The 20,565-nt window shown below is 40.1% G+C and overlaps 1 protein-coding gene across 1 annotated transcript in view; it reads right to left on the bottom strand.

Moving 5' to 3' along the window:
* Positions 1-6,733: 6,733 nt before the first annotated feature.
* The window catches only part of MYH4 (myosin, heavy chain 4, skeletal muscle), a 33,239-nt gene continuing 19,407 nt past the window's right edge, over positions 6,734-20,565 (bottom strand). Inside the window, exons 12-35 of the mRNA XM_006863427.1 lie at positions 19,884-19,954; positions 19,268-19,355; positions 19,063-19,180; positions 18,592-18,715; positions 18,254-18,390; positions 17,867-18,122; positions 16,603-16,845; positions 15,729-15,905; positions 15,373-15,518; positions 15,027-15,117; positions 14,546-14,935; positions 13,898-14,024; positions 13,346-13,464; positions 13,023-13,219; positions 11,669-11,852; positions 11,423-11,588; positions 11,153-11,277; positions 10,556-10,864; positions 9,771-9,974; positions 8,516-8,641; positions 8,255-8,425; positions 8,064-8,168; positions 7,857-7,952; positions 6,734-6,886 (exon numbers count right to left, since the gene is read on the bottom strand). Coding sequence (XP_006863489.1) covers positions 6,734-6,886; positions 7,857-7,952; positions 8,064-8,168; positions 8,255-8,425; positions 8,516-8,641; positions 9,771-9,974; positions 10,556-10,864; positions 11,153-11,277; positions 11,423-11,588; positions 11,669-11,852; positions 13,023-13,219; positions 13,346-13,464; positions 13,898-14,024; positions 14,546-14,935; positions 15,027-15,117; positions 15,373-15,518; positions 15,729-15,905; positions 16,603-16,845; positions 17,867-18,122; positions 18,254-18,390; positions 18,592-18,715; positions 19,063-19,180; positions 19,268-19,355; positions 19,884-19,954 — 3,923 coding nt within the window. The remainder of the gene's footprint in view (positions 6,887-7,856; positions 7,953-8,063; positions 8,169-8,254; positions 8,426-8,515; positions 8,642-9,770; positions 9,975-10,555; positions 10,865-11,152; positions 11,278-11,422; positions 11,589-11,668; positions 11,853-13,022; positions 13,220-13,345; positions 13,465-13,897; positions 14,025-14,545; positions 14,936-15,026; positions 15,118-15,372; positions 15,519-15,728; positions 15,906-16,602; positions 16,846-17,866; positions 18,123-18,253; positions 18,391-18,591; positions 18,716-19,062; positions 19,181-19,267; positions 19,356-19,883; positions 19,955-20,565) is intronic.

The raw sequence follows: 20,565 nt of genomic DNA on the forward strand, positions 1-20,565 counted from the left end.
GCATCTTAACATTATTTCCCCTCTTTTACCCATTCAAACTTTGCATCAATCCCTGTATTCCAGAGCCCTGTTGTTCCAAGATTGAGCATACATCATCATTTACCTCTGTTCCATTTAGCCCATGCAAACCGGCCTGAATGTTCTCCTATCTGCCTTATTCTTCCATTCCAGGAGGAGCTATTTTTAAGACTTCTTTCTTTGTCCTTAATTTTCAGAAGTGTGACTCTGTGGTTTAATGCACTGGACTGCCAAGTCGTTTGAACCGCAAGGCTGATGGTAGAAGCTCACCAGCTGCTCCTTAGAAACCCTATACAGGGTCGTTATAGGTTGGACTCAATGGCACTAAACAGCAACTATGCATTGGTGTGAATTTCTTTGATTTTATCCCAGCAGGATAAACTCCTTCTTGAAATTGTAGACTTTGTTGTTGTTGTTGTTGTTAAGTGCCGTCGAGTCGGTTCCGACCCATAGCGACCCTGTACAGGGTTTCCGAGGGTGTAAATCTTTACGGGAGTAGAAAGCTAGACTTTGCAGATTTTGTGAAATTTGGAGATTTTTCAGTCATTAGTTTTCAAGTACTTTTTCATTCTATCCTTCTTCTTCCTTTCCATTCAGGATACAAGTAACAGGAATAGTCAGCCTTTTGTTATAGAGGCACAGTGCTCTATGGTGGTGTGCTGTGGAGTTGCTTCTGACTCGTAGGGAACCTGCATAGAGTTTCCGAGACTGTAAATCTTTATGGGAGCAGAAAATCCCATCTTTCTCCCAGGGAACTGCGGGTAGTTTCGAACTGCTAACTTTGAGGTTAGCAACCCGACAGGTAAACACTACTAGCCTTAAAAAAGTTTTCTTGAAATCCTATCTCAGTGGCATAGCCTACACTTGGCCCCATGCACATGTAGAAGTTTTGTTCACTCACCATCCCAACCTCCTTCCCCCACACTGTCTACACCTTTTCTTTTGCTTCTTTCATTGTGTGAATATAGAAGCATCTGCTCAATGCTATAATTAACTCACAGGCACATGTATTCCTGGGAAAGCACATCTACATGGGAAATAGGGGGATGCAGAATCATTCAGCTCTGTCTGGTTGTTCTAGTTCATTCCTTTGGGCTACTCTTGATTCCTAAGGGTTAGTATTTATTTGTAAGGCTTATTTTTATTTTTATCTCTAATTCTAGTCTGACATTTCTACTGAGAAGTGTGAGAAATATTCCGCTGTCCCTGCTACTCAGGCAACATGAATTAATTAATATTGGAGCATCTAATTTCTCATGTATTGATGAACTGTAATAAGAATTTATCTGTAGACAAATTTAATCATAACTTAGATTTCCTTAAATTCTCAGTTTTGTTAGACAGTAAGACATCTTGCCCAAGAAAGAATATTTTTATGTGAAGCACTATGCTTAACTTTAAGATTTTTGTTTCTTTTTCTGTATTTTGGGTATGGCATTGCCATCCCAGTTGATAGTTGACATCTTCTCCAGAGTAGGAAGTGGAGAAAGAAGAGAGAACCCTGCATTACCAAGTGTTGGGATTTTAACATGAGAGAACCAGAAAAGCCATTTGCCTTTTTTTCACTTAGTGTGAGACCTTCTTGGTGTGAAAAATGATTTTCAACCGAAACCTGGACTTTTTCTTATTCTATTTTGAGAATATGAATATTATTTACACCTTTCAGCTGTTTGTTTTTTTCCCCCTGGAGTCCTGATATGGCACTGTAGGATAAGCACTAGACTGGTAACTTAAGAGTTGGAGGGTCAAACCTACCAGCTGCTCCTTGGAAACCCTATACAGGGTCACTATGAGTCGGAACTGACTTGACGGCACTAAACAACCTCAAGAACTATTCTGGCAAGGGAAGGGGTTGGTCACTACCGCATTACTACCAAGTGCAAGCAGATGTCTAGTTTCCCCGTTGACTTCGGTGGACACCTCAGGGGTAAGTCCTCACGTCTTCCGGGCAAGCTGGGAGTTCTGGTTCGCCACTGTGGGGGCTGCTTCATGACCACTGGGCAGTGGTGAAGATCCTAACTCTCCAGTAGAACTCCTCTGACACCACCCCAGTGAGAAGGACAAAAAGGACCTTGTTATTCTGGGTGAGGTGGAAGTCAGAGATCTACCATCATTTCCACTGACAGAGCAGATGAGAACCAGTTAGGGGGTGAAAGTCCCCGTCTTCCTACCTGGTCTTTCCTGATATTACCAAGAAGGAGTGCTAAGGTACCTTATTACAACCTCACAAGGGTGGAGATACGGCTTCCCATTTGGCCCTTTCTGAAGGGTTATTGTTGTTAAGTGCCATTGAGTCAGTTCCAATTCATAGCGACCCTATACAGGGTTTCCGAGGAGCAATTGGTAGATTTGAACTGCCACCTTTCAAATTGACCTTGAAATTCATGCTTATCCTACAGCACCGTACCAGGACTCCTCTCTGAGGTATAAGGCCACAAGTTTTTTCTGTGTTGTTTGGTTGGAGGAGAGTGATTATTGTACACACATTTTGTGGATGGTTAGGCTACCCCTTTCTTTTAGATATTGTTGTTGGTGTTGCTAACTACTGTCGAGTCAGTTCCAACTCATAGCAACCCTGTATAAGGTTTCCAAGCAGGGCTGGTTGGTTTGAACCACCCACCTTGTGGGTAGCAGTCCAGTGCTTATCCTACAGCACCACACCAGGACTCCTCTTACAGGTCTTGAAGAAAAACAAGTAAATCAATAGTCAGAGCAGGAAGAAAGGGTTGCCTTTTGATACTGGGTATATCTCTTTTTGGCGGGGGGGAGAACATTAGTTTTACATTCATTCTATCGTATATTGTCTCATTGCCATGGTTATAATCTCCTCCAAGCAATCCTTCCCCAGTGTCCCCCAGGTCTTCAGCACACAGTCGCTCTCCCTCTCTGGATCTAAAGTCTCCAGCTGCTCCATCGCTCCACGTCATCATCTCTGGCTCCATTTCAGGCATCACTGCTTCTCTGGGTAGGGTCTGGATCTCTGCTCTTCTCCCTTGATGGTCCTAGGGACCTCCGCTCCTTGACTGAAAAGTTAATCACTCCCATCTTTGCTATAAAACATCTACCTTTACATTTCCAACCCTCACAATCAGTCCTGATAACAATTATTCACTATTGTAGCACAAGAGACCCATCTGCATTTCGTTGCATCAGCCCCGCCTAGTCAGATTGAATACTACTCACTGGAAATTCTACCTTCCTCCAGGCCCTCTGGATCTAGTTTCCCTCTTGAAAGCTTGTAAGCCAGTCACTTCTTGCCTTTGTAGCCCCCCGCCCCCCATTTTGGGTAGCCAATGTCCAAGTTGCCCATCCTGTCTACTCTGTGTGTGGAGGGGGTGGGAATGATTCTTGCTGTAAGGACTTGTTCCCTCTTTTGAGCTACTGCTTCCATAGGTGTAGGTCAAGTTCATCAAATTGTATGAGAATACTTTCCCCCCACCCCTCTTCTTTTTACTTCTGGTTGAGCTCTGATCATCCATCACTGAAGCCAGGATAAGTGGGTGTTATCTGCAAGTGTGGGTGTTCTTATGCATATGCTCTCTCTTCTTATCAGCTGGACGTTTCACTCTCCACTCTAGTCCTCTGTTGCTATGTCACTGACTCTGGGCCCAAGAGTCCCAGGTCTTGCCACACTGTTCACAGAAGTCTATTGAATGTTGTAGGGCTTAGCTCACGGCTTCACTGCTGTTTTTCCCTCACTTCCCTTTATCTGTGTCGAGCGTGATCACCAATCACAGCGTGTATTCCCATTGAGTCTTAGTCTTGGAAGGGGGTTTGCACTGAGGGGACCCAACCACTTGCCTTGATGTTTCCTGGGCAAGCATGTTGCTTGTTCTTGTAGTAACAGTCGGTCTGCCTATGTGGTTTTATATTTTTCCTGTAGGTCTTTCTTTCAAGAAGTATCTTCTGTTCTTCTAGCCACTACAGGTTGGTCTGCTTGTCCTTTCAAGTGGGAATTTCCCATCTCTGGAGATCTGGATGTGGTTCAGGCTTCCACCTATAGTCTTATGTATTGCAGAGGCTCCGCAGGAAACCTCCTTCACTGGGCACATTGTAACCCCATTTTAGGTATTCCAATCAGTTATAGGCAGAAGACGGACTTACAAGCTTTCTATGGTGATGCTTTTCACTATTTCTTTCTCTCCCCCTCCAGTGTCTATTTTATAATATAATGCAAGGAAAACCAAGATTCAAAAGACAGCCAAGCATCTTAATATTATTCCCCCCTTTTCCACATTCCAACCATGGCTCGATCTCTGTATCCCAGAACCCTGTTGTTCTCAAGATACTGGGTATATCTCTTATAAGGTGTAATTCAACCAGAATCCTGCAGACATGAAGGAACAAGCCATGTGTCTGAGTGAAGAGCGGAGATTCTTCCTTGCTGCAATAAAATGACAGATGGCTATCTGACGTGTTTGAAGGATGAAATGCCAGCATAAGCTTTCACAGTCAGGTTAGATTGGAAACTTTGGACTGTGCATTACTTCCAGAAGAATTAGGTCTTGGTCGGCATCTGGCGCTACCATTTATTATACACTTTTTGACAAACCACTTGTATTCTTTGCACTTATCTTACATAGTTATGAGAGTCAGATGTCTGAAAAATTGCATGTGAAAGCAAATAAAACAGAGTCCTATGTTGTTGTTGGTAAGTGCCATTGAGTTGGTTCTGATCCATGGTGACCCTGTATAGAGTTTCCAAGGAGCGGCTGGTGAGCTTGAACCACCAACCTTGTGGTTCAAACTGACCTTTCAGTCCAGCGCATTAACCCACAGTGCCACACCAGGACACCTATAGATGTAAGGTCTTGTCATTGTATTATCATTACTGACAGTGCTGTTCAACTTGGAATCGAAGACATAGCTTGAATTTTTGAGACGATTTAGCCCAACCTCTTTATTTTATGGATGAAGTAATCAAGGTCCAAGAAGATGTGTGGCTGAATTTATAGGTGTAAATGTGGGGCTGTAGATGATAGTGTGTGATTCCTTCATGGAGTACTTGGTGATAATATAGAGCTGTGGTTTGCAGATTCTAGTCCTTGGACTAGCAGCATCATATCACCCTGGAAATGTTTTAGAAATAAAAATAATTGCCTTTCAATCTAGACCGATTGAATCATAAGCTCTGATGAGGGAGCCCTCCAGATGATTCTAATTCTTGCTAAAGTTAGAGCCACTAATGTGGACATTTATGTAATACTTTGACTTATTAGGAAAGCTGTTAGAAGTCTTAATACCCAGAGTCATCCCTGAGCAAATTGTGAGTACATGACCTTTAGTCATTTAAAAAAAAAGTCTCTCCAGTTTCCCTGCCTCAGGATTGCCTTCCTTTCAGGCACAGCTCAAGGGACCTCTTCCTTGAGCTGCTTTCTTAGTGGTTAGTCAATAACTCTTGCAAGAGTATTAGTTAAAATTAGGATACCTTTAATTTAGGAAGAGATTAAATAAAGTGAACATCCTCTAGGGGGTCCAAGGATTCCATTTCTAATAGTAGATTTACCTGTAAGATAGCTAGAAAACCAAACACCTGTTGCCATCAAGTTACGATGGGAGACAGTGTATTAGAGTTAGGAATTAGTGCACTTCCTTCTGCTCTTGTTATCTGGTAATTGAACACTATGAATAGAGTTGAGAGAAAAAACAATCATCATGTTTCCAAGTTGTTGTTGTTATGTGCCGTGGAGTCGGTTCCAACTCATAGTACAGGGTTTCCAAGGTTGTAAATCTTTACGGGAGCAGAAAGCCTCATCTTTCTCTCACGGAACAGCTGGTAGTTTCGAACTGCTGACTTTGCGGTTCGCAGCCTGATTCATAACCACTACGCTACCAGAGCTCCTTCCCACATGTAACTAGTCTGTTGGATATTCTGATTTCTAGCACTGCATCTGGGCAGCACCTTTCACAGTTTGGCCTGCATTCCCATCTCTGACTTCATGTGTTGACCTCTTCTAATGAAGCCTGTGCTTTCGCTCCTCTGAAGTTGCATGGCTGCTTTTCTTGGCATGCCCATCCCCTCTTCTCTCTCACCTGATGACTCTCTTGTCATCTTTTACCAGCGAGCTCACAGTCTCCTTTGAGAGGCTCTCTGGATTCCTCAGGATAGTGACTTCCTTCTGTGTTTCTGCCACACTTCGTTTGCATACTTTCATCAAAGGACTTATGTTTTACCATCATTTGTTGGCATGGTTGTCTCCTCCACTAGATTGAGCTTCTTGAAGGCAGGGATGGTTACCGTACCCTTGGTGCCCATTTCTGTATCACACACATGCTTGGAAATCAAACTGGTTGAATGGAACTGAGGGTGCCTTAATGAACTTTATATACCATCAGAGAACCTTATTTAATTTACCTTCTATCACATTTGGTTCACTGGCCACATTCATCTTTGTTATCATCTCTGATTGCACACAGTAGGAGCTCAACAAGAGCTGAATAAATGAACTGGTTCTAATAAAGCTTCGCTCAAACCCGTTACCATTGAGTTGAATTGGTTCTGATTCCTATCGACTCTACAGGACAGAATAAAACTGCTCCATGGTGTTTTCAAGACTATAAAGCTTTCAGTTCTAATAGAGTTTGCAATTAAGAGACAGTGTATTTTAGGATTGCAAAATTATCTGCAAATTTTATTTCCTCGATATTACAAGATAGTGACCAAGAACTTCACATTTTGTGCATTTCTTTGGTCACCTTTCAGTAGTAAAATGTGTTATTCTTCACTTATGATTTTTGTGTGAACCTCGCGGCTCTTCACCCGCAGCTTGTTGACCTGGGACTCAGCAATGTCGGCTCGTTCCTCGGCCTCCTCCAGCTCGTGCTGGATCTTGCGGAACTTGGCGAGGTTGACGTTGGATTGTTCCTCCTAAGAACAGAAACACATTTGAGATAACAAAAACATTTCATATTTTCTAATTCTTGTTGCTTTTATGATTACATTAGATACAAAATTTGTTTCCAGGATAAGAGAAAGTAAAAGGTTCTATAATTTGGTGATTTACTTTTTTGGGAGTAGGACATCCCACAAATACACCTGTATGAATGAAAGGGTTTTTAACTCCCCTCAGCTCTGTCTTCCCTCTCTTCCTGGAAAACTTAAAATGCTACAGTGACAAGATTGTTGTTAAGTGCCATCGAGTCGGGTCCGACCCATAGCGACCCTGTACAGGGTTTCCGAGGGTGTAAATCTTTACGGGAGTAGAAAGCCTCATCTTTCTCCCGCGGAGCGGCTGGTAGTTTCGAACCGCTGACCTTAAGGTTCGCAGCCCGATTCGTAACCACTACGCTACCAGAGCTCTAGAGGTCAAAATATCAGCGATTTGAATCAATCTTGTTTCTCTAGAAGAAACTGTAAGAAGTAGGTGTAGTGAAGGTTTTGGGTGCAGAGAACCTTAAGAAAGGTTTCAGGAACAGGATGAGAAAGATCATTTCAGTCAAATGGAAAACAAAATCCAAAAAAACCCCACAACCCTTCCTGGGTTAAGCTAAAGAGGCTCAAGCTTTGGAGTTTTCTTGGTTATAGACCTGTATTCAGGCTGGGAGTTGTGGTTTTCTAGATAGGGAGGAAACAGGGTTGCAATCTAGAAGTATTTCTATGTTAACATGTCTGGGAAATTGCTTAAAGAGGTCTCAGAAGAAATGAACCTGCATCTCTAAGGCTCCAGTAATTCGTGATCATATTTTTCATTATAAATAAATATTAATTTTTATGTCTTATTTTGTATTCAAAATGTTGAGTTCTTTGCCTTAGAGAAAGTCCCTTAATACTCTGTACACTTCAGGCCCTACAGAACCTGGATTTGCTTCTGAAACATTCTCACTGAGAAGATACTCACAGCCTCTTCCGCTTGTCTCTTGTATGCTTTAACTTTGGCTTGTAACTTGTCAACTAAGTCCTGCAACCTGAGAACATTCTTGCGGTCCTCCTCAGTCTGAAAGAGGTAGCAGCAAATAGATAGTATCATGATTTGAAAACAACTCTTGATTTAAAAAAAAAAAAATGTGTTTAAAAGCAGTAGGCCTGGAAAATATGAAGAAAAGACCTGGTAAGTGAGCTCCTTCACTCTTCTTTCATGTTTGCGAAGACCCTTTACAGCCTCAACGTTACGTTTCTGTTCATTTTCAACCTCATTTTCAAGCTCCCTCACCTGGAAGAGAGCAAAGACTTTCAACAATTTGGCTGTAATTAGCCATATGAAGAGACTGATAATTGAATGAAGTGGTAGAGACCCACCCTGGCCTCCAGCTTCTGGATCTGCTTCTTGCCTCCCTTCAGGGCCAGCTGCTCAGCCTCATCCAGACGATGCTGCAGGTCCTTCACCGTCTGCTCCATATTTTTCTTCATCCGCTCCAGGTGGGCGCTGGTGTCCTGCTCCTTCTTCAGCTCCTCAGCCATCATGGCCGCCTGAAAAGCAACAAAAGAAGATCGGTTCAGGAGGTTGAGAGGGCACGTCAACATCACATGGGGCCGCCACCGTGTTCACTGTCCACTCACGTCGGTGATGGCCTTCTTGGCCTTCTCTTCTGCATTGCGGGCTTCCTGCACAATGTCCTCCATCTCTCCTTGCATCTGGGAAATGTCTGTCTCTAGCTTCTTCTTGGTGTTGATCAGACTGGTGTTCTGGTTAAAATTAATGTAAAAGAAGAAAAATGCATTTAGTTACAAGCATTCACATTGTCATTTTCACAAGTGTACACCAGCATAAACTGTTGATCATAAACTAAGTGTTGTTCAGAATAGAAACTGAATCAGAAGTTAATTATAAGATTATACCTCCATATCTCTGTTAATAAAAATTATTGTAAATTTTTCCAGGTAAAATTTAATTTTCATACTAAACCTATTTGACTAGTATCAGCGACTGTTTATTAGTACCAGACCCTGTATAAGGTTTCCAAGGAATGATTGGTAGGTTTGAACCATCGACCTGGCGATTATCAGTCCAGTGCTTATCCTATAGCACCACACTAGGACTCCAACATTTATTTAACAAATCCCCTATAAGCAGCACATGCTAACCATTAGTAATGATTGCTTCTAGGCATTGGGACTTTTAAAAAATCCTTCTTATATCCCATGAAGAGAGCTTTATGTACAAGTTGTTGTTAAGTGCTGTCGAGTTGGTTCCAACCCATAGCAACCCTTGTATAGGGTTTCCAAGGAGCGGCTGGTGAGTTTGAACCAGGAACCTTGTGGTTCAAACTGACCTTGCGGTCCAGTGCTTTATACCACAGCGCCATACCATACATAAACATTATTTGGCACCATTTCTCTTTCCTTTATTTGCCCATCTATTTGCACCTTCTTGTTGTTGAGTGCAATTGAGTTGGTTCTGACTTACAGTGACCCTGTACAGAGTTTCCAAGGAGCAGCTGGTAGGTTTGAACCACCAACCTTACAGTTAGCCATCCAGTGCTTATCCTACAGTGCCACACACCTGGACTCAATTTGCAGCTTAGAGTTGCAAAACTCAAGATGTCTGATAGTGTGTATGTATATGATTACTAGTAGGTAAACAGGTGGACTTCTGTGAAAGTTTCTCTGTAAAATTTTCTCGAGCTCTAGATGATTTCTAATCAATATTATTATGCCATGCCCATAATTATATTTATAAGTCAGCTAGGTCCCAGTAAATACTTGTGCCATTGTATACATTTTTCAGAACTCTGGGAAGGAACCGGTGCCAAGAATCATCCTCTCAAATGATCTTCAGTTTCCAGGAGAGTATTTACTGAACAATAATCCTCACCTGGGTGTGCAAGAGTTGCACGCGCTCACTAGCATCTAGAAGCTCTTGCTCTGCCACCTTCCTGCTCCTCTCAGTCTGTTCCAGGGATGCTCTTAGCTCTTCAATCTCAGCCTGCATCAGGTTAGCTCTGCGCTCAATCATGGCCAGTTGCTCTTTAAGGTCATCTTGGCCTCTGATGGCATCATCCAAATGTAGCTGAGTGTCCTACACAGAAAGAGAAAAGACTTACTCATGCTCCAATTAAAGTGAATACAAATTTAGAGTCACAGACAGACTTAGGTCTTAATAACTCAGAGTATGATTATGCAGGAACAGTCTGTAAATACCTTTTAATGACACATTCATTGAAACCTAGGGCAGCAGTTCTTCTTAAAAGAACATAATGTGATATTACTTTAGATCCTGAATCATAGGAAATTGTATGGCCAAATACGCAGAATTTTGGATCAGGAATGTATCCTTAGAGATTTTCTAGTCCACTCAGTCATTTTATAAACAAATGAACTCCAGATAAAGTGATGCCGTGTAGCTAAACTCCCTAATCATGTCCTCTCCTTTCCCACCTCTTACTGCTTTGTTTTGTCTTCAGATGACAAAGTAAAGTTTACCCTAGAGCTTTCAGAATAAAGCTCTGGTGAAAACTACAGCTTAAAGTCGCAAAAGACAAGCTGTCTGACAGTATTGATTCATAGTTGATTCGTAGCATGTAGTCCCTAAAATATTAAAATTTGAGTTATACAGTAGTGCTTGGACCCTATGACATCATGTGTGTGTGCCCAACATACTTTCAGTATTCCTTGGGTGTTCCTGTAGTTCCTCAGGGCCTCGGCAGCCATGCGGTTGGAGTGGTTCAGCTGGATTTCCATCTCATTGAGGTCTCCCTCCATCTTCTTCTTGACCCTGATGGCGTCATTCCTGCTCCTGATCTCAGCATCCAGCGTGCTCTGCATCGACTCCACCACTCTGAGGTGGTTTCTCTTCAGCTGGTCAATCTCTTCATCTTTCTCAGCAATCTTTCGGTCAATCTCAGATTTCACCTGATTTAACTCAAGCTGGATGCGAAGGATTTTGCCTTCCTCATGCTCAAGAGATGCCTTAATAAAAGCAAAATTATGTTACCTAAAGATCATTTTTCTTTTTTTTGCACAGTATGATGATTTCTTAGAGGAGGCATTAAAAAACAGCAGTGATGTTAACAACAGCCTTCCATACATTTTAATATTACATAGCCTGTTAGTTTCATATTTCTGAGAAACAAAAACTTATTCTTTCTCAATACATTGCATGGGTCTGTCCTTAAAGTGTACAACATAACAGACCTCAGCTGCTATTCTTTTTTTCAATTAATGTATGATGCATAGGTGAGGAAACAACGTATGTACCTCTGCTTCCTCTAGAGCTGCCTGTAGTTCACTCTTCTCTTGATCAATCTGTTTCTTAATTTTTTCCAGTTCATGAATATGCTTTCCTCCCTCTGCGATTTGCTCAGTCAGATCAGAAATCTCTTCTGCAGTTTTAATCAAATACCAAAATTTAGTTGAGGATTTTGAAAAAATTTAAATACCTCTCTACATTTATTTATTTATTTATTTATTTATTTATTTGTTTGTTTGTTTATTTGGGGGGGGAATAGAATGATTACAAAGACTCACGTTGTAAGTTCTTATTTTCTCGCTTAAGGGTTTCAAGATGGTCCAGGGATTCCTCATAGGCATTCTTCACCTTGAACAGCTCAGTGCTGAGAGAGCGGGATTCCTTCTGGGAAGCCTCGAGTTCCGACTGAGTTTCCTCATACTTCTGTTTCCATTCTGACAGAATCTAGAAGTACATTGATATTATGCCTCTGTAACCAACAATCATGCCAGCTCTTCCCTCAGGAGACAGTTATTTTGGGTTACCTTGTCAAAGTTCCTCTGCTTCTTATCAAGAGCTGCACAGGCGGCATTTGATCTCTCCACATCAATCATGAGGTCCTCCACTTCATTCTGGAGCCGCTGCTTCGTCTTTTCAAGGGAAGCGCATTTAGAATTCACTGCTTCTACGTGCTCCTCAGCATCCTGCAGACGCTGGGCCAGCTTCTTCCTGAAAAGTTATCAAGAGTAATCAAGAACAGAATCAAAGTTACCATGGGGATTTCCATAAAGTATCTGACTAGGAAATCATATTTTCCTCAAGATTTATGCCCACAAGATGTTAATGTTTTTAAATATAGCTTCTCAGTACCTAATTTATCTCTTCTAGGATTTTATTATCTATAATGACTTCTTATCTTTTTCTATCACAGACATCATCAAACATATATTTATGAGGTCATTGTGTTTTTGCATGTGCTTGGGAAAACAGAGAATTAATAACTAAGTGTTTGAGCTGAATGAGCAATGTGAGGGTGAGAAGAAGTAGCCATGAACAGGAGGCATATCATCAAAGAATGTTAGCATTGGATAGTCTCTTTCAACATTTTCTATGGTCCTCTTTACCTTACCAATTAGATACCTGTAGCCCAGAGTGGCACGTTCAAGGTCATACAGTTAATCAGTTATTTCCTAGGTTTGATGATCCCAGAGAATAAAATATTACCCCATTATTTTATTTCCCAAATATTCTCCAAAGTCTTCTACACTACTATCTTTACCAGTCCACACTCTTATCTAGAATGTTTCCTCTATAAATGCTTGCCAACCCTTTTTTTGTTTAATAACTACTGAGGTAAATCAAATTCAGGAAGGCTTTTTTCCCCCACTGAGAATATATAATTGTTTCCTTCCATTGTATAACTTCCATGGATTTGATCTCACAAACAATATGTGTAATTACACTTTGAATAAATCCACTGACTCTCATTGTTAACAAATGATGGCAGAGTGTGTGAGTCCTACTTGGAACTTTCAATACTTCAGGAAGGGGAAAAAATGGTTATTGTTAGTTATAATACTAATAAGAATGTACAGGATGATTTCTATATCTCTATTTTTCTTATATTAAGAGAAATCTATTTGATTCATTAGAGATATGAAGATAATTGCAACTTCAGTTTCGTGAACAGCAATTTCAGATGCTATGTTAATAGACCAAAATGGGGGGAGGGTTCTAATCTTGTCTTACTCTACTTGACGTACAACGAGGCGTGAGAAAAAGGATACGTTAGTATCTGCTACTCCAAAATGAAGTGGAGGACCACATATTCTCATTTCTTTCTTCACTCATTTTCCCTAGCTGTTTTTAACTTTCTTCTATCTCACTGGAAGTCCATACTTGGCCTCCTCCAGCTCCTCTGTGCGCTGGATGGCATCCGTCTCGTATTTGGTCCTCCACTGGGCAACCTCACTGTTGGCCTTAGACATCGCCCTCTGCAGCTCAGCCTTGGCTTCCTGCTCCTCCTCATATTGTTCCCGAAGCAAGTCACAGTCATGGCGGGAGGACTGCAGGGCATGGGCCAGGGCGTTCTTGGCCTAGACCAACCAAAACATAATTGATGTAAATTTATTCCCCAACCATTGATATGGCCCTTGTAAAGTTCAGTGGCAGGTCATGCTATTCAATGTAAGCAATTAAAGCATCATCTGGAAAATTCTTACCTTAGATTCCTCTTCTAGCTGCCTCTTTAATTCCTCAATCTGTTGTGTAAATGCTTGTTTACCTCGGGATAGTTGAGAAACCATGGCATCTTTCTCATCTAGCTGTCGTGAATATTCACCTGTAGAAGACAAAGCATGTGCAATTTAGTTCTGATGTCTGGGTAAAGAAAAAAATAAAACAATGAAATAATGCTAGAATTTCCTTATTTTATGTGATGAAAACATTAATTCAAGAGCTGTTAGTGTTGTTGAGATGATTATTTCTTGCTTTTTAAAAAACTCTGGAACTTTCTTTGTTATTTTGGTGTTTGAAGTTTTTTGAAAAATGCTGAGACCACAAAAATCACTTCAGTCCAGGAGCTTAACTTTTTCCTAATAATTGTCATTTACAGTCATTATTTTTTATCATTACACTAAAAAGATGAGAGACTAAGTAAGACATAAGTGTATATACATAACCCAAAAATGATTTATGTTTGATAGATATATACAGCTGGAAATTCTCCTTGTATTCTTCACCTCTCCAAAGGCTGATCATACTCATTTACTGACCTGATTCTGTGTGTAAACGTGCCTTCTGGGTGGACAATTCATTTATTAAGCGTTGTTGCTCTTCTTCTTTTGTTTTCACTTCACTAAGCTGGTCCTCTAGGGTGCGGCACATTTTCTCAAAGGTTCCCTGTGTGGGGAGATAGAAAATAGGAAAAGATTATGCATTTCTATTTGGAAGTCTGGGATTTGGAGATCTGTAACTGCTCATGGAAAAGTGCTGGGTTTTATATACCGTTCTATCTACTTCGAATCCCTGCACAGTACTTTGGAAATAGTAGAGGTACATCATTTTTAGCTAAGTGATTGACGAAATGATAGACTATATTAGAATATTTTCTTTTAGAAAACATGAACATTGTTTAAATGCTGCCTTGTGTCATATAATGTAGTTTTTAGATAGGACTGTTTTTTTCTTGTACTTGCATTATTTCTTGGTAATAGTGACAAAGTTTAATGTGATTTCCATAAATAAAATATGAAGAATGAAATGATTCAATTCAATATAATAATGCCTGTTAGGAATAATTTTTAAATTTGAGATGACAGCTAAATTTTGCACATTTAAACTAGATAGAGATATATGAACTTGGTTATTTTTAGTCATTCATGTCATATATAAAGATGAAAGGGGAACAAGTTAGTAAAGACCTTGGCTTTGGAGACTGTCTCCATGTTACTCGCAAGATCATCAATCTCCATCTTCATTTCACTCTTCTCCTTCTCTAGCTTCTGTTTGACCCGCTGCAGGTTGTCAATCTGCTCCCCAAGCTCAGCCACACTGTCTGCATGCTTCTTTCTCAGGGCAGCTGCAGTGGCCTCGTGCTGCAGGGTGGCCTCCTCCAGGTCCCTGCGCATTTTCTGGAACTCAGCCTCCCTCTTCTTGTTCATCTCAATTTGGGCTGAAGTCGCTCCACCAGCTTCTTCCAGACGCTCACTGATCTCCTCCAGTTCCCGGGAAAGGTCAGAGCGCTGCTTCTCAGCCTTGGCTCGGGAAGCCCGTTCTGCCTCGATTTCCTCCTCCAGTTCCTCAGTGCGGGCCTGGGATTGAGTAATAAATCAACATTAATATAAACTTAAGGAATTTTGATTCCTGTAACGTTGCCTAGAAAAAGTGGAGGTTATGCCTTACCTGTAACTCCTTGATTTTTTTCTGAAGCTGTAAACCAAGGGCCTGCTCATCTTCAATCTTGCTTTGCAGATTACTCATTTCAAACTCTTTCCTGTTAGAAGAGCAACGCATTAGCTCAATAAAGTCTTTTAGCAGCCATCTTTCCTATGTATAATCAAACTCCTTTATACCACTGGTATTGAGAAATGGGTAGTACATACTTTACAAGTCAGTAATGTGTTATTTTCACCAAATAAAAAAGTCAAAGATGGCATGTATTGAAATAATATTTTAGAGACATTTAAAAACATATTCTACTTGAATTGTCAACAATAAGCAAGTTATAATTGAATTATATCATACTTACTTTTTGAGTTTCTCATCAAGTTGTTGCTTGTCATTTTCTATATCCATTGTGGATTCTTGTGCCAATTTTAGATCACCTTCCAGTTTTCTCTTGGCTCTTTCTAAGTCCATGCGAATTTTCTTTTCTTGTTCCAGAGATCCTTCAAGCTAAATTTATAATGGATTTTATTTATTTGATTTTTAAGCACTGAACCCATGGCACTAGCCTTTGAAGATATGCAAGAGAATTTAAAATGCATGAGAACTTGAGTGAACATTATAAAACCAGAAGATAAGGGTTCATGAACATCAATGATGTTCTGATGCCTTAACTGTTTATTTCATCTTAAGGAAAAACGTTTTGATTTTCAAACTTACATCATCCACTTGCTGTTCCAGCTTGCTTTTAGCTTTGGTCAGGGTGTTCACTTTGTCCTCCTCTGCCTGCAGGTCATCCAGGGTCTGCTGGTGGGCCTCTTGGAGGGCTTTCTTCTCCTTGGTCAGCTTTGCGATGGTCTCATCCAGGCCCGCCATCTCCTCTGTGAGGTTTTTCACCTTTTAGATTTGAACACATGACAAGAATATAAATGAAATCCTTTAGTTTGATTTTGTTTTTGTTTTTTAAAAAAGGCATTTTTAAGAACAATAGAAAATGGAATAGAAATAGAAAATGGAAAATAGAAATAGAAAATGGAAGCCAGATGTTTAATCAGGTCTATATGGCTGAAATAAATAGAGATGACGGTCAAGGTAAATAAACAGAAGTGGTGAAGACTAAGCAGATAACGTAATATGGCAGAGCTTTTCTTTCTTTTTTAAATAATCTTGATCAACCTTTCAGTTATGATGCTTTTGAGTTACGGTGTTGGAGGAGAATATTGAAAGTGCCTTGGACTATCAAAAGAACAAACAGATCTGTGTTGGAAGAAGTACAGCCAGAGTGCTCCTTGGAGGCCAGGATGGTCAAACTTTGTCTTTCATACTTTGGACATATTGTCAGGAGGAACCACTCACTGGAGAAGGATATCGTGTTTGGTAAGGTTGGAGGGTCAGAAAAAAAGAGGAAGACCCTCAGCGAGATGGATTGGCAAAGTGGCAGCATCAATGGGCTTAAGCATGGCAACAATTGTGAGGTTGGCCCAGGATGGGGCAGTGTTTTGTTCTGTTGTGCATAGGGTCACTATGAGTCAGTACCAACTCCATGGCACCTAACAACAACAGCTTTAATCTCATGCTACTATTTGATTTGTACCTTGTTCTCCGTGGCATGCTTCTCCTTTTCAACCTTGGCCAGTGTCAGCTCAAGGTCATCTATGTCTTTCTTGAGCTCTGAACATTCATCCTCCAGTTTCCTCTTCTTGGCCGTCAGCTCAGCATTGATCTCCTCCTCATCCTCAGCTCTCTCTGTCACCTCTTTGATTTTGGCCTCAAGTTGAATCTTGGCTTTGATCAACTGATCACATCTTTCCTCTGCATCAGCCAAGCCATCAGCTTCCTAAAGGGGGAAATAGACATTTTATTTTTTCTAGCCTGTATATGCAAATAATAAGTAAAAAGGAGAAATTCCATTTGGTCAGCATATTTTTCAACCTTTAAAAACCAAGTATACAAAATTTTAATAATTTCAACTGACATAGGGTCCATCAGATATCCATGTATGGAAGGTCAGATTATAATAACTAATCACTTTTTGGCAAAAATCTGAAATTTATTAACCTTTTCTGTGTGGTGCTATGGGTTAATGAGCTCACAAAGTTGTTTGAACTGCACAGTTGGCAGTTCAAACTCACCAGCTGCTCCCTGAAAACTCTATACAGGGTCTCTATGGGTTGGAACCGACTTCACGACACTTTACAACAACAACTTTGGAAAAGTTTTATATTCATCTTAATACCCGGTTTTCTTACATTTAGGTAGAGGATTCATGAGAAATTGATTTAGCCTTTTTTCCACCCTGATAAAAGAAAACATCATTTGTATTTTATGTGCTAAAAATACTTACTAAGGAAAGAATAACTTGACCTAAGTGAAATTTCTATACAGAAAAGAAAATCTCTAGGGATATTTTTATGACTTTCTTCACTAATGACTGAACTATATATGAATATACATCTAAATATATACAGCATCTTGTGACTTTACATCTAATGCTTCTTTAGATCTAAAACTTGGTATTTTGGAAAGACAAACTGAATTACAAAACATACTTTAGTGGAAATCAGTTACTTATAAACCTCAACTTAAAAATTTTTTTTTCAAATCCTGTCAGCCAGTAATTGGATAATAATATGTGGCTAATCTGTGAAATAGGAGCTCTGGTAGCGTAGTGGTTACAAATCAGGCTGCTAACCTCAAGGTCAGCAGTTCAAAACTACCAGCTGTTCCGTGGGAGAAAGAGGAGGGTTTCTGCTCCCATAAAGATTTACAGCCTTGGAAACCTTGTAGAGGGTCGCTATGAGTCGGAACTGACTCCACGACACACAACAACAACAACCTGTGAAATGTGTAATACTCACAGATTGAACTTGGAGTTGCAGGTCATTTTTCTCTTGCATTAGAGATACCATCTTTTCTTCTAATTCTTTCCTTTTGGCCTCTGACTTAGCCAGATCTTCTTTCGCCTTCTCAAAATCTTCCTTCATGTTGGCCATCTCCTTTTCTGTCTCTGCACTCTTGAGGAGGGGTTTGATCTTAAAATACAGCTTCATCCAGGGCCAGTGCTTAACATTCATGAAGGCACGGACATTGTACTGAATGCAGAAGACGGACTCTCTGAAGGGAAGCAGAAAAAAAAAATTATGCACATGAAAAAGAATGTAAAGTCATATGCATTCAACCAAAGTAATGAACGCATTAGGTTCAACTAAGAAACTGTGGAGGAGAACTTGTGCTTTATCCCTCACCTCCTCTCCATCATCTTTTTGAATTCCACCCTCATCAGGAACCCTCTGCACATGGCTTGAGTGCGTGTGATGAGTTGAGCCAGCTTATCATCTCGCATTTCCTCTAGAGTTCCCAGCAGTCCAGCTTTAAAGAAAACCTTGCCAATGAACAAGTGAAATACGTTATTTCCATGCATGAGACAGGTCAAAGACGGTGAACTTATGCTAGATGAAAAGTTTGGTTGATGGTACCTTGGTATGAACAAATTTGTACTGAATTACAAATTGTCCTCATACTTCAAGAGACACAGAAATGGCAGAAGGTACTTAGACCTGGTGTAAAGAAATAGCAGCTATACCTTGGTGTGTCCAAATTTATATTGGGTGTGGTCAATGTCAATAGACCCTAGAAGTTTCTCAGAAGCCTTCTTGCTGTCGATGAACTGACCCTCTGGGATAGCACTTGCATTAAGAACTTTGTATCTGTCAGAATAAAAAAATATAAAAATGAGATGTTCTTCCTTAAAGAGAAAGGGGAATGAGTAGAACTCTGTCTGGATAACTAAGAATGAAAGTTTTAAAGATAGAGTTTTAAAGAGCAAAATGCCATTTAAAAATCAAACTACTTTATGTAAACTGGGAAAGAGATAATGAAAAGTTTATGATAATATATATAGACCAGGTCTTCTTTCTTTTATAATCACCTTTTAGATCATTGTATTTCAGTTGTCAAGGATAAGTTAAAAAACGTTGAACTAAATAATGATTTTGATATGGACTATGACATTGAAAGGGAAAAAAAATTAAGGATAAACAAATAAAACACAAACCTCTGTTTGAAGTCTGCATAAACAATTCTGCTGGGGAACCCTTTCCTGCAGATGCGGATGCCTTCAAGCACACCGTTACACCTCAGCTGGTGCAGCACAAGTTCATGCTCCATGGCCCCTAAAGAAAAAAAAAAGGTAAGTTTTCTATATAATAGTTGACTTAGAAGTCAAACTTGAGTCTACGTGGATATCAGAAATATCTTACCAGGGGTTTTAGTTTCATTGGGAATGAGACAGCGTACAAAGTGGGGGTGAGTGCTCCTCAAGTTGGTCATCAGCTTATTTAAATTCTCCTGTAAAACCATATGAAATGTTTTTAAATAATTCCCAATTATCCATGTGAGAGTCCCTATCTGTGATTCAAAGTTGATCGTATTACTGTTTTACATTTTAGTAAGCTATCCAAATGAAGGTCAAATCATGAAAGCCTAGAGGAGCCATACAAATCAAGTGTAGCATTGGAAATTGTGGGTCACACAAAAATCAATCAATGTCAGTGTATTTTTCTGACAGCCAGTCAGAGAACATTTGCATTGAGACTGGTCTTATGGAATAGATTTAACTGAACATAGTGAGTGGTTTAAGTTTCATGTGAAATTTGCTCAATGTCAGATCGCTCACATTTGAGGCTTAAAATGAAAATGATTCATTCATCATAAAGGTTGATTTGAGGAAATACACAAACACTGTGGGCTTTACTTTTGTTAAAATTTTGGCAGCACTTTTCACAGTTTTGTAGTACATCATCATTTTCCTCCAGTTATTATTATTATTAAGGTCTTTATAAAGTAATTGATTTGGAATTCAAGAGTATACTTTACCCTGAAGAGAGCAGACACAGTCTGGAAAGAGGAGCCCTTCTTCTTAGCGCCTTTCTTTCCACCACCACCCTCTGAAAAAATAAAATAAAAATTTTTAAAAAATGATTTGCAATAGTCCATATGCACCAGAACTACCACAATTCCCTATGCAACGTAAGTTTGCATTCATTCCTGAATACCACTCCTATCCTTGTTTCCATATCTCTCCTCCAATTGTAGATTAGGAGTGCTTCTGTTCTGTCTCCTAGTTTATTGCATAGTGCCTGGAGTCTTAGAAGCTTACAAGTGGCCATCCAAGGCACAACCAGTAGACTCTATTCACCTGGAGCAACAGGCAAAGGAGAGTCAGGCATTTGAAGAGGATGTGGAATGCGTGTCTAATAGTTTCTGCCATAACCAGCTGCCTCCTACACCATGAGACCAGAACTGGATGGTAGCCCAGCTCCCATTATTAAGCATTTTGATCCAAGATTTTATAGTACAATCCTGATCAAAAGAGGCGAAATGTAGAACAGAATTTCAAATTCCCGTGGAATCCGGACTTTCTGGATCCATGTAGTGTGGAAGAGCCCCTAAAACTATTGCTCTGGGGTAATCTTTAAAACTTAAGCCAAAAATATCCCCTGAAGTCTTCTTAAAAACAAATAACAGTTTAGCTTAACTAGTTTAAAAAAAAAAAAAA

Source organism: Chrysochloris asiatica, unplaced genomic scaffold, assembly GCF_000296735.1.
Source record: "Chrysochloris asiatica unplaced genomic scaffold, ChrAsi1.0 scaffold00054, whole genome shotgun sequence".
NCBI lineage: Eukaryota > Metazoa > Chordata > Mammalia > Afrosoricida > Chrysochloridae > Chrysochloris > Chrysochloris asiatica.